Source organism: Orcinus orca, chromosome 7 (assembly GCF_937001465.1).
Source record: "Orcinus orca chromosome 7, mOrcOrc1.1, whole genome shotgun sequence".
Taxonomy (NCBI): Eukaryota; Metazoa; Chordata; class Mammalia; order Artiodactyla; family Delphinidae; genus Orcinus; species Orcinus orca.
In genome coordinates, this window is record NC_064565.1 from 112,705,884 (window position 1) to 112,719,748 (window position 13,865).

General features: G+C 42.4%; 1 protein-coding gene across 2 annotated transcripts in view; it reads right to left on the bottom strand.

The window, feature by feature from the left end:
• Positions 1-2,854: 2,854 nt before the first annotated feature.
• Positions 2,855-13,865, bottom strand: part of PDE6D (phosphodiesterase 6D) — a 52,221-nt gene continuing 41,210 nt past the window's right edge. The window contains exons 1-5 of one of the 2 annotated variants that reach the window (XM_033425411.2): positions 13,517-13,644; positions 6,853-6,941; positions 6,177-6,302; positions 5,334-5,439; positions 2,855-3,450 (exon numbers count right to left, since the gene is read on the bottom strand). In XM_033425411.2, the coding sequence (XP_033281302.1) occupies positions 3,369-3,450; positions 5,334-5,439; positions 6,177-6,302; positions 6,853-6,934 (396 nt within the window). In that variant the 5' untranslated portion in view covers positions 6,935-6,941; positions 13,517-13,644 and the 3' untranslated portion in view covers positions 2,855-3,368. Of the gene's footprint in view, positions 3,451-5,333; positions 5,440-6,176; positions 6,303-6,852; positions 6,942-13,516; positions 13,645-13,865 lie in introns of those variants that run through there. The other variant, XM_004262597.4, reaches the window with a different exon arrangement.

Below are 13,865 nucleotides of genomic sequence, written 5' to 3' on the forward strand. Positions count from 1 at the left end.
GTGTGGCCAAAAAAAGAAAGAAGAAGAATTTGCACAAGCATTTTCTCAATATATAATAGCTAAAAAAAAAAATCCCAAATCCACCAACAAACATTTTAGGGACAAGGCAGCTGGAGGAAAATGAAGAGCCTGCAAAGGGGCAAGGAACAGACACTCAGCAAAGGGGCTCCCAGAGTCCCAGCAGATAAAGCAAGAAGGACTGGACGGGGGCAGTGGCTCAGTGGAGTTCACTGATGCCTCGAAGGAGAGGAAGCCACAGGCCAGAGCCAGAAAGCCGTGGGTTGAGGAGTCAATGAGAGGTAGGGGGTGCAGAGAGTGAGTGGAGACAATTCCGAGAGGTTTGAATCTGTAGAGAAAGAAAAGGAGGGAGCGGGAGCTGAAGGCCCTGCGGGACTGAAGGAAAGCCTTCTTTATAAAAGCTTATTTTTTTTAGGGCAACTTGAACATATTTTGTAGGCTGAGAGTTGAAGGATCCAGAGAAGAGAGGGCTTTCCTGATTTTTCTGAACTGCATGTAATCTCTTCTTCCTTTAAATGCCCACCTTGTCCTTCTCTTATGGCAGGCACTTATAATTGCTCAACTAGGGACAAAGCTCAGGAAAGGCAGGCCTGTGCCTCACACGACATCTTACTGATATACATAACAGGCCTGTAAGTGTGGCCTGAATGTGGCTAGATCCTCTTCGGTAGACTGTGATTCCTCCACCCCCTCATGCCCAACCAGGGCCAGACTCAGTGCTTCCCCATGTGCTCCATCACAGAAGTCACTCAGCACACTGGCCAGTAGAACAGATGGGAAGATGGACGAGACTGTTTACTCACATCACACAGGAAACCTTAACCAAAACTCTCTAAATAGAAATCTATGTTTGACAGATCCTCTAAGTTCTCTCAAGTCTTTCTCCAAGGCCATGCTGCCTGGGATTCTTCTGTCCTCTCCACTGAAGACTCTAAAGGTCCTCTTGATTGCCCTGAGCAACGGAAAGCTTCCCCTCCCTGGCACAGGGCAGAACTGGGACCACCCTTTGTTCCTTAAGCATGCTTGGAGATCTCAGTTTATCTTATGGCCACCAGTGTACACAGGTATGTCTCTAATATTCACTAAATGCCTCTACCAGTATTGCAAAATACGGTCCACAGAACACCTGTAGCAGAATCACTTGGGGTGCTTCCATAGGCAGATTTCTGGGACCCACACATACTGAGTCAGAATCTCTGGGTGTGGGCAGGTGCCATAGATGTCTGAGAACCAGTGGCTGTCACTGTGCCAGGCCTGATCTGTATGCTTCTCCTTCCAATAACATTTTGTGGCCTTTAATATATCCACAAACCCTCCATATTTTCAGGCATTTGGACCAGCACCCACCCTACAAGGGCTGACCTTAACCTACCTAGGGCCCTGGTCCCTGCAGCTCCCGTGTCCTCCCTCTCCTTCTGCCTGACTTCTTCCCTGGCCTGTACCACTTCCCTTCTCCTCCCACTATAGCATTCAGCGATCCTTCCCATCAGTTCAAATCCCACCCACGCTTGGAACCCCTTGATCAGTATTGTGCCTGAGGCACACGCTTCTTTTGTCTTGCTTGTTTCATGATAAAATGAGCAATTTTGCCTGAGCACATGTACCTGGAGAGATGGCAAGCTTCTAAGAACGACTGGACTACGATTCTTTTTGTTTTTCTCAGAGCGGCTAGCAAAGAAGTGTGTCCCTGACTGTTGGCTGGGTGAGTGAGTGGAGAAGGGCAGTGAAGGAGGTCTAAGCGGGTGGAGAAGCCTTCCCTGGGAAGTCCTTTCTCCATCAGCATGTGTCCAGGCCCCTGACAGCCTTCCCTGATGGGACTCTGGGGAGAAGATATAGTCCAGGAAAAGGGAAGGAGACAGGTCCACTCTGAGAAAAGACATGGCAATTTTGGAAAGCAAAAGAGAAGCTTGATTCACTTTTACCTTGTTGTTGTTTTTTTATCCAACCTTTGGTATTTAAAAATTAGCTTTTGAAGATAACAGATCTAATGTGAAGAATGGAGTCATCACTGAAAGATGGCGATAGTGTACTAAAAATGTACTGCTTCTCCTCCCCACCCACATATGCAAACAGGCCCTTTGCGGTAACAGATGGAAGGAGAGCAGGAATCTAGGAGCAGGGGCTACACCAAGGAGAGCCCATCTCTCGGTGTATTTTCCCTCCTCTGGCCTCAGACCTTACTACAGGAGGAACCAGAAAACTTTTAATTGTTGGTATTTTATAAAGGACAGTGAAGGCTACTGGTAGCTCAGAGCTAAGTTCCTGAAAGAGAGCCCTTTTTAGTTTTCTCTCTATTGTCAGACTTGGAAGCACTGCAGATATAACTACTTCTCTGTCACATGGGCTTCCTCTGACCACTGGTTTTAAGGCCTCTCAGCATCCCACCCCATCCTGGATGCCTTCCCATTGTTCTCCAGTTGAGTTTAGGGAGATCTTTTCTTCATTTTGAAAATTCTAGTTTCTCATTTAGGAATAAGAGTCCTTACTCTACCAACTTAGAACTTCTAACCTTTCTGGAAACTTCTTGAACAAATGCACATTATAAAAGAAGGGAAAAAGTTAAAAACAGTACAAACAAGCAGAGGGTGCATGTATGTTGTGGAAGAGAACCACGAAATATCACATCTAAAAGACAAATGTCAAGGTCATGGGTCTTGTTCAGGTATGTTGTACCTTCTTGGAAAGCAGCAACTGAAGCACTCAGGAACCACAAGATCTATCAGTTGATCTCTGGAGTAAAATATAGCTGTGATCCTACTGTCTGGTCTGTTAAATGTCTTTCTTCCCATCATGGAGCCAGGTTCACATTCCAAAAAAAGGAGAGATGAAAGCAATGCCATGCTAAAGACATAGGAATATTTTAATTCATATGTTTTAATTCACTATGTAACAATAATATCACAGTCTATTTTACAAGTTAAATGTATGAGAATGTATGAAATAGAAATGGTAGGAAAAAACTAAACGTGGGTCAGGAACTTGAACTTTTCCAAAACCAGGGGCCAAAGGAAGATGTGTTGCCTGCAGGGCCCAAGAAGGAGGCAGGGTGACGGGAACAGCTTCTGGTATGTGTTTGTCCCCGTGTCTACTCCAAGAAGGAGTTGAGGCATGCCCTCTGCCCTGGTCCGGGATTGGGAGTTTAATCTGGTCAGTTGAAGATGGTGGCTTGAGAGAAAAAAGCCATCTGGTTACCTACACAGAGCTGGTCCCCTGGTGGCCGCAGGTGGGTTTTGCCGTAGAGGGAATTAGGGGTGGAAGTGTCAAAAATCAAATGTATAGAGGAAAAAAGTAAACAGTTTCCTCCTTCCCCCTAAAAAAATGAATTCTTGAAATGCACACATATTCTTCTCTCAAACGTAGAAAAGTCTCACTCTGGATGTGCTTACAAGAAGATCGTCGTCAAAAAACTTTGTCTCTATGATAACATTTCCACTATAAGTAAGAAGAGAGGGCGAAAGAGTGAGCGTGTTAGACGACAGATCTCATTTCCACAAAGTGGTTTCAATCTGGGTCTGCTGGGCCTGTGGACATGCACTCACCTATAACCTTGGCTTGGGGATGTTAAAATCTGTGTCCATATGGGGTTAGATGTCTAACATGACATTTAACTTATGTGACTAGGTAGGTCTTCTTCAAGTTCAGAAATCATAAGAGGGAGCATGTGTTAATCCACAGTATACCTAAGGCCCTTAGAGTGCTTTGCACACAGCAGTGCCTATAAATATGACTGACTTTCTGATTCACATGGAAACCTGCGGACGTATCTTTTCCTATAAAACTTACTCTGGTGGACAGCTGTGGGTTGGCCTGTCCTGCATCTATTCTCCTCACTTTGAGTAACAGCACTCTGTTCTTCTCTTGGGGAACCACCCTATCTCCAGTCCATGGGTCAACCAAGTGGCTCCCCCCTCACCTGGCAAAGGGGTGGGCACAGGATGTAATTTGGGCCAATCAGACTCTCTCCCCTGAGCAAGATCCTTCCCACAGCTGCTCCTTGAGGAAACCATCCACAGTTCCTGCCACCTGCATCTTTTGAGTTTCTCAGGTCTCGGCCCTACCCTTTCAACGCTGTCCTGTAAGCCAGAGTCAGTTTCTATGGCTTATGGCTTAAGAACCTCAAACAATACACCTGTATTGTATACAGTGTGCAATTTCATTTTTCTTGGTGGTTATCTCAGTGTTTCCAAATCAAACTACTCTTGTACTAAGTTAAAGGTAACAGTGGTACTACTCTGGGGTTCTAAAAAGTAAGACATAACTTAAATAAACTAAATATGTTATCACAGACTTAGTGGTGTTAATACCTGAAAGAAATCAGGCCTGGACAAGAATAAGTCAAATAATGGTTAATAAAATCTAAAAAATGCCCTTCTACATATGACACTGTACTTTCCCAGGGTAATTAATATCCAGCAGATATCTTCTTGCTAGTAATTAATTATAAAATAGGTAAATAAGGAACTCAAGATCTGACTGGTTGATGGAATATAAAAATACGTACTATTATACAAATTAAAAATCTATTCAAGACTTATAAAATAAATAACCTCTATTTACAAATTCAATGTGGCTTTCATAAAGGACCTGTTTAAAGAGATGATCCAATATTGCACAATTATCTGTGTGAATAATTTGTTACTAGGCAATATTGCTAAAACTTTTAAAAGACTAAAATCTTTTCCCAAGAGAAAAATGGTAGGTAGGCAGTTATTGACTGACTTTTGGGGACAAAGGACAAACTAATTATTCTTTGAGCTGGAAGCATATCTATTAAAATTGTAAGCTAGTCTCTGAAAAACTATAACCAAATATTATCCTCTAAAACAGAATTAGGACTTTGCCAGATTCCACTGAAGGCCATTCAAACAAAGTACAGAGCAGCAGAAGTTTGATAGTAAGGAAAGGGAGCCAATTAGCATAGACTTAATATATATTATATGCCAGTTTCCTTCCATATCATCTCATTTTATCCTCACTATACCTCTGTAAGAGATAACTATTAATTCTACATTTAGAGAGGAGGAGAATAAGGCCCAGAGAGGTAAAGTACATTGTCCAAGATTACACAGCTAGTCATGGTTAATCAGGAATTTAGTCTAAAGGTTTAATCTGACGTTTCTAATTCTTTCCATTCTATCACACTGTCTTTTTCACATGACAAAAGTCAGTAAGCTGTAACTTCGGATACCACTGGATACTCTTTTACCCTTGTTCTCAACCTAGATTGCCTGCCTGTTGAACGGGACCACGAGTCCCACGTGCCTGGAATTCCTGCTTCTAGACACCTCCACAGTTCCTGCGGCCCGCTCACTCACGTTAGCACGCTGGCTGGCATCATCTGGGACTCGGGCGCTGCCTCTATCAGGGACTGCCAGGTGTTTGTGGAGTTAGGGATCACAAAGCCAAACTCGAAGAACCATTCTGAAGGAAGAAGGAAAAGCAGGTGAGCTGGCACCCTGGGCAGAGTCTCAGGGCTCCATGTCCCCATCCTTTAGGGCAAGCCTCTTCCTACCCCAGGAAGCACCACTGAAGCCATCAGAAACTTCCCAGGCCAGAGGCATAAGAAAGGACATGGAAGCCCCCTTCAGGCTGTGTCCCCTGAACCACACTAGAGGCCTGCTCCCTATGCTCTGGGATCTAAAGCACTAGGGCCAGCAATATTTTCTTAGCAGTAGGCTGGATGTAAATTATATACATCCAGGAAGTATGGAAGTACAGAACAGGCCTTTTCACTTGGAATTTCAGCTCTAAGACACATATGTACACTCTTAGACTTCACGGTAAAAACTCAATGCAGAGTGGCCTTGCCAGTCAAATCTGTACAAGACAGTATGGAGAGCACTGTACCAGGCCCTAACCAGCAGCTTCCTTGTGACCATGTTATAATACCACGCCAGTGACAAAGCAGCAACCACCCTCAGGCCCTCCAGGGTCAGTAACCCTTTTGTTGGGCTCAGAGCCCCTTGTAGTTGCCAGCTTTGTTTTTGCTTCTTTTCGCCAGGGCTCCCCAGTCTGCCAGGGTGTAGGAACCCTATCACAAACTGAGTTGCAAAATAAATGTTATCAAAGCAGTGCTTTAGTTCACTGGGTCTTGACTTCTGTCCCTGTCCAGATTTTGTCCCTAAGCCCAGATTTCAGGCATGTTGGCAGCAGAATACCTTCTAGGCATTGCCCTTTGAAGTAAACTTTTTGTTCCAGGCGGAATTTTTCCATTTGCTCTGCTGAAGAGAAGTTCAATTCTCGAGACACTGCCTTGCACTTGAGGATTTTCTTGGGAACACGGGCTGGTAAAGAAAAAGAAATATTGAAAGCATTTCTGGGAGCTTCTTAGAGATGATTTAGAGCGTATATTATCTATGTTAAATTTCATAAAATGCCTTGGTAACAGAATTACACTTTAATTAAAGGCAGAGGTCCCAAACGGGTCCAGTGCACTTGACTGAAAGATCTTCAAGGAACAATAGATTTAGTGCATCTAAAGGCCATACCCAGCTCCTCTTATCAGGAAAGGGGCTGAATGGGAACCTTCTTTCTATTCTGTTCCCTTGGTTTTTCTTTTATTTCAGGGAGATAAAAACACAAAGTTTCTTTCAGGAAAAAGTTGAGATCTTTGTATCTTTGGGTATGTTCTAATGCTAAAATTTCAGCACGAGGTGGGTTTTGGGAAGTAGGAGAAAGAAACATAAGAAAGAAACTAGACATCTCAGCACCACGTGGACTGACGTGCTATGCCTGCAGAGGCCCGTCCCCTGGTGGGTCTCCATTAACTCAGTTCCCTGATGCCTAGGCCTGCTCTGCGTCATCAGCCCTGTGCAGACAAAGGGTGGAAAGTACCTTCATGCTCCACTCCAGGGACTGACAGGTCTTCTGTTCCTTGCCAGAGTATCTTCCCTGTCTCAGCATCCCGAAGGTTCATCCAATTTCTGATCAATATATTAAGGAAAAACAAGGCACTGAAGTGACTCCTACTTTGTACTCTAGGTGTTTCAGATTTGCTCCTATCAACTCTTGTTTATTTTTTAGCAAGTGGGCCTAACTGCTAAGTGCCAAGAAAGCCAATAAGAATGTGTAGGAGAGGGACTTCCCTGGTGGTTCAATGGTTAAGACTTCATGTTCCCAATGCAGGGGGCCCGGGTTTGATCCCTGGTCAGGGAACTAGATCCCACATGCCGCAACTAAAGATGCCACATGCGGCAATGAAGATCCTGCTTGCCGCAGCTAAGACCTGGCACAGCCAAATAAATATTTATTTAAAAAAAAAAAAAAAAAAGAATGTTTAGGAGAGTACAAAAGGCATTTAAAGGAAAAAGCAGAGACCCAGGGGAGATATTTTTGTCTACAACATGAGAACTCAGACTGTACACATCTAGAAATTGCAAGAAAGAGGTAGAAAATGAACAGTGCAAAATTTAAAATTTTCCAACAGAATATGACCAGCCAAGATAAAAGACCTAAAGAAACAGATATGAGAGAAATTCCAGTAAATGACTCAGGCAGATTGCCCTACAGTGAAGATCACAGTCCATAAGCTTTACTCACAAGTTCAGACCTCTCAAGTAGCTTTTTAGTGGCCTGCTCTTAAATATGAGAAGATAACCAAGGATCACTAGAAACTCAAGAAAGCATTTACTATGAAAGACAGACCAAAACAAAGAGGAAGAAAAGCAACTTAGAGGGAAAAAAAGACTACAGAGGAAGATATAAACTTTTAAAAATGAGCATTAAAAACAAACACAAAAACAACCAGCAAAACATAATCCTTACAGGGACTTCCCTGCTGGTCCAGTGGTAAAGAATCCACCTTACAATACAGGGGACATCGGTTCGATCCCTGGTCAGGGAACTAACATCCCACATGCTGCGGGGAAACTAAGCCAGTGCACCACAACTACTGAGCACATGCACCTCAACTAGAGAGCCCGAGTGTCACAAACTACACAGCCCGAGTGCCACAAACTACAGAGCCCACGTGCCCTGGAACCCACGCGCCACAACTACAGAGCCCACGCGCCCTGGAGCCCATGCACCACAACTAGAGAGAAGCCCGTGCACCGCAACAAAATATCCCACATGCCTCAACGAAGATCCCGTGTGCTGCAACTAAGACCCGAAGCAGCCAAAAAAAAAAAAAAAAAAAAAAAAAAAAATCTTAAAAAAAACATAATCCTTATAAATACTGTACTAAAAATTGTATACCATTGAATTTTGTGTATTTTAGGTGATTTTTCTTTGGCTCAAGGTTACAACTTTTGAGACTGGTCAACTGATTATCTCTTTCAGTCAGAAAATGCCTTCTAACTTACATATTTATATTTTCTTGTTTCTGTATTGCTCATCATACAATAAATGCATCAACAATACCAATTAAATAAAAAAAGTATGTTCAGAGGACAAAAAAAACTCTAGGAAAATATACATTTTGATAGCAGAACCAAACAACTCCACACAAGGTTTGGAAGACAAAGTTGAGAGATTATTTCAGAAAGAAAAAGAAAAAGACTACAAGGATAAAAAACAGGAGAGTAAAGATGCAAAAACTGGACATCAGTACAAGAGGTTCAACATCTAACTAGCAGGAATTTGAGAAAGAACAGAAAACACCAAGGAGAGGAAGTCATCAAACAAATGAATTCAAGAAAAGGTCCAGCGAGGGCCCAACTCACATCATTGTGAACTTGCAGAACATCAAGGTTAAAGAGAAGCTTCCAGAGGGAAAATAAGTTGTTACGCAAAGGGTCAAAATCAGAATGAATGAGACTTTTCAACAGGGACTCTGGAGGACAGAAAAAAATGGAGCAGTGCCTTTAAAATTCTCAAGGAAATGATTCCTAAAACTAAAAAAACCTTTACTTTCGCAAGAAACGAATGGTGGGCTTCCCTGATGGTACAGTGATTAAGAATCTGCCTGCCAATGCAGGGGACACAGGTTTGATTCCTGGTCCAGGAAGATCCCACATGCTGTGGAATAACTAAGCCCATGGGCCACAACTACTAGAGCCCACGCAACTAGAGCCCATGCTCCGCAACAAGAGAAGCCACCGCAATGACAAGGCTGCATACCACAACGAAGAGTAGCCCCTGCTCTCTGCAACTAGAGAAAGACCACAAGCAGCAACGAAGACCCAACGCAGCCAAAAATAAATAACTAATTAAAAAAAAAAAAAAAAAAGAAACGAATGGTAACATGCTCCTTCAAAATGACAGGGAAGACCAAGGAAGAGGATGACACTGAATCGAGGAAGCAAGGGATCTAAAACAAGAGACAGGTAAAGAGGTCCTTAGAGTGATGTTGAAGGAGACCCCAAGACAATAATAGCTCCTTAGCAGGCTTGGAGGGTGACTGGTCCAGGGTCCAGATAGGAGCAAGTCAGAACACTTAGGAAGAGATTTCTTTTTAAGAAGATGAAATTTGGACTTCCCGGGTGGCACAGTGGTTAAGAATCCGCCTGCCAGTGCAGGGGACATGGGTTCGATCCCTGGTCCGGGAAGATACACATGCCACGAAGCAACTAAGCCTGTGCGCCACAACTACTGAGCCTGCACTCTAGAGCCCGCAAGCCACAACTACTGAGCCCGCATTGCTGCAACTGCTGAAGCCTGCACGCCTAGAGCCCGTGCTCCGCAACAAGAGAAGCCACTGCAATGAGAAGTCGCGCACTGCAACAAAGAGTAGCCCCCACTCGCCGCAACTAGAGAAAGCCCGCGCGCAGCAATGAAGACCCAGTGCAGCCAAAAAAACCCCAAAAATTAAAAGATGAAATTAAAAAAAAAAGATGAAATTCATAGAATATCTAATGTGTTTATATGGAAAGAGGATTTATTCAGTTAGGGGAGATTTGGGGGTCACGTCAGTGAGAAGTATAGAAAATTGAAGCAAATGAATTAAAAAACCAAGACAATTATTAACATCAGGGAAAAATCAAAGGTGGAGAAAGTAGTAGTCACATTATACTACATGGCTTCATTGCAAACAGTGTCGATGTAATGATAATAAAAACACAGGCTATGGATCCAATACAATTATCCTGGGAGGATGGGGGAAGGAGAAGAGAGTGTATGTGTGATTAAGCATAAAGTGTTGAGAAAGAACAAAACTCATTTCCATCGTGGGAAGTTGATAAATAATGCCCCAAACGGAAACATTAAGACATCACCACAGTGTGCTATTTAGAAATATCAAGATTAATACCAAATAAATCAGCTAGAAAGAATTGAAAATAGTTTTCTCTGGGGAGTAGAAAATAGGAATGGGAGCACATGGAATGCTGTTCTTCATTAGAAACTGGGTAGAACTATGACTCTAAATGATGTACACATACAACTTTGATAAAGACTGAATTTAAAAAGATAGTCCCAAGTTATTTTGTCTTTGTTTTTAAAAACAATGAACAAATCATTAAAGGAAAATGAAATTAATATTCTCCATGCATGCTGGCTGAGCCTGAGAAAGATGGTTAATATCTGTGAAGACACTGAGCTTCAGATAGATACAGTTTACATGCCTTATTTTTTTTTTTTGCTGTCTAGCAACCAAACCTTCTTCCAAACCAGCACCCTGCAGCCTCCTTTCCCCCATGGGAGGCAGTGACTGCTTTGCACTACAGCAACTAGAAGATCCAGATCCTTCTCTCCTGGTCATGGTGCAGCTGGGGGCAAGCACGTGACCTAGGCTTGGACACCTGGGACCCTGAAGCTGTAATCACACAAGGATTTGAGGAAAAGTCAGCATTTCTTCAGGGTGGGGCAGCAGGTAGTGCCAACCCCACCTTTTCTGCAGTGTTTCCCCTGTTCCTCCAACTGCAGTCAGTTCTGAAAGCACCAGAGAGCCTTTGAGGGCCTTTCCTACTGTTTGGTAGCTTGCAGTGAAGAACCCTGAACAACACAGTTGATTAGCATCATTATGTACTTAATGGTACTATATTTAACCCTCTGGAGAGATTCTTTCTAAGTTTTGCTGCTATATAAAAAGAAGTCACAAAAGAGAACCAAGGGTTATCTAGTAGTGTGCCTTGAATGTGATGGGTACCCTAAACTTCCTATGCCCTTGGTCTGCTTGTGCACTGTCCCCTGACATGAACCCACCATTGCTTTGAAGTTGTGTTCGTTGTGCTACTCTCCTCTCCGTGTGTATAATCCTAATAAACCCTCCTTGTATGCTCACTGTATTGCTGAATACTGCTGCTCTGCTGTACCTACGTGGTTTTCTCTCCTCTGTTTCATATTTCTACACTCCACTTTTTTTTAACAACTAAATCCAAACGCAAGTCAAAAGTATCCATACTTGCTTAGGCCATGTCTTACAATTCTAATTACTACACATATTCTTTTTTTTTTTTTTTTACACATATTCTTACCCATTCTAGAGTCTCCATATATTAAGAGACAGCTTCCCCAACTGGAGAAATAAAACAACAGATACTACGCTCTAGCAAGTCCACGCTGAGCGCTGATCTAAACAGAACTGCCTTAGACACTTAAGCCCAAGGTTTTCAGAAGACACAGTATTTATTCAACCTGCTGTGTACACGTTTTTTATTCTTTTTCTACAGATAGTCTCTTATGTACAAATACAGCCACACTGGACACCAAACTTTCTTAAATTAAATAACAGAACTAAAATTACTTCTAAAGTTCCAGGCTCACATGCAAGTAGGACATTCCAGCAAAATGACTGCAAGAAAAGCCTTGGGGAAGGGGTTCTCCCCACAAAGCAACAGATGGATCAGACCTAGTAGCTTCTAGAAAAAGAATTACTACCCCTGGCCCAAGTCAGCGAAGAAAAGCCTGGGACCAGGACTTACTCTTCCATCTGTTAGGGGATGAAAAGAAAACAGCCTTAAATTAGAGTATTCTCTCTGATAGTGGATAGTGAATTTAAGTTTCCTCCATTTTATAACAAGGGAGAGAGGCTGCTAAAAACACATGGTTTGTCTAATATAAGCATCTCTTCTCTTTATAAATAATCAGATTAAGGACTTAATTATCTTTTTGGGAAATATAGTAAAAAAAAAATCTTTGGCCAATTCAACAATTAGGCAGTTCCTGCATGTACCCTAATCAGATATGTGGTCTGATATGATTTAGGTGCAGTCCAGTGCAGGAGCTGGGGACAGACCTCAGGTAGAGAAGGCAGTTGGCAGGTGGTGGTGGAGTGAGAAGGGAAAGCATGGGGATTGGAAAAAACCAGTTAGATGAGTGGGGTACTAGGTAAATAGACACTATCTATTAGTGTCTATATCATGTGCTTCATTTCATAATCCTAACAAAAACCTATGAGATTTTAGCTTCAGTAAATAATACATTAGGGAAATATAACAGAGCTCTATCCAGTGATGCTGGGATTGAGGCTACTTAGAGCCCCTCCAAGTTCTGTGATTTTAGGAGTGAAAAGGAAGGCTCTTAGTTCATGATAGAGCTGCAGTCATTTGGGAACAGCTTTCTAAATCATAAAAATACAAATCCATGATAGCCTATCAGTAAAAAGAAATAAAAATTATTGAGGTAAGTGTCTTAAAATAATAACAATGTGAAAAATTGGTCCACAGAAGAGGAAGCATATTTGGCTGAAAATGTCAGAAATGAAAGGCAAGCTCTCATGACTGATCATCATCCTGCCGAGAACATTTTTGTTTTAACAGCTTTTTGCCAACCAGATTTTTAAAAGAAAAAGAGCCTGAGTTTTAAGACTGAAAGGTCAAGTCACTTCCAATCTTGAGAGAGGAGAGGATTAGGTGGACAAGCTTTAAAGAGGGGGGGCTGGAGGACTATTTATAAATACCACCTTCTGGGTCAGCCAGGTCTTTTCTCATTTAAAAGCTCCCTGGTGATTTATATGCAGGATGAGCACAAAGGAATGCTCGTTACCAAGGGAGCCTCTGCTTGGAAGAGAGCTGTCCCTGGTAGCCGCTATTCGGAACTAGGCAGGCAAAGGAAGCAGTCCTAAGCAGTGGTGGAGTAAGAAGGGAAGGTGTGGGGATTGGAAGAAACCAGTTAGATGAATGGCGTACTAGGTAAATTTCCTCCAGAGATGTGAAGGCAGGAACTGGGATAAAAAGATTTAAAATACTTTGTAACAATCATCTATAGAAGCATTTTGGAAGGAGTACACTGGCTCTTGGGAGCCTTAATTAGTTTTAAACGGAAATTGTCAATATCAATTTTTATATATCAAGCAGAACACATTCACTGTACATGCCAGTACCTCACCGGCCAGTTGAGGGAGGAAGAAAGAATGAATGAGATTAGGGGAAGGGAAGAGAATAGAGAGAGGGAATGGGGAAGGCAAAGAGGGTGAAGAGGAAAGAAACACAGAACACACACAAACAGGGAAAGAGACTCAAGGGAGAGAGTTAAAGGGAAAAAAAAAAAGACACTGAGAAAAAGAGACAAATAGAAATGCCCACATAAACTCAGAACCAAGAGACAGGGTTAAGACAGAAGGGAACAAAAAGGAAGGGCCTCAGGAAGTTTAGAGATGAGATTCCACAACTTTTCCTACCTTCATATTGTACTGTAGAGTTGTCTTGGTTAGTGGCTTTCATAGGATGATTTGAAAATGATGGGTAGAGGAGACTGAACACTCCAACTATCAGCCCCTCTGAAAATGTTAATTGGCTGATTCATAGTTTCCTGGAATTTATCATACAAACTGTGGTTACCAGTGGGGAGAGGGAATAGGGAGGGGGAATATAGGGGTAGGGGGGGTAAGAGGTACAAGCTATTAGGTATAAAATAAGCTACAAGGATATATTGAACAACATGGTGAATATAGCCAATATTTTATAATAACTATAAATGGAGTATAACCTTTAAAAATTGTGAATCACTATATTTATTGTATGCCTGTA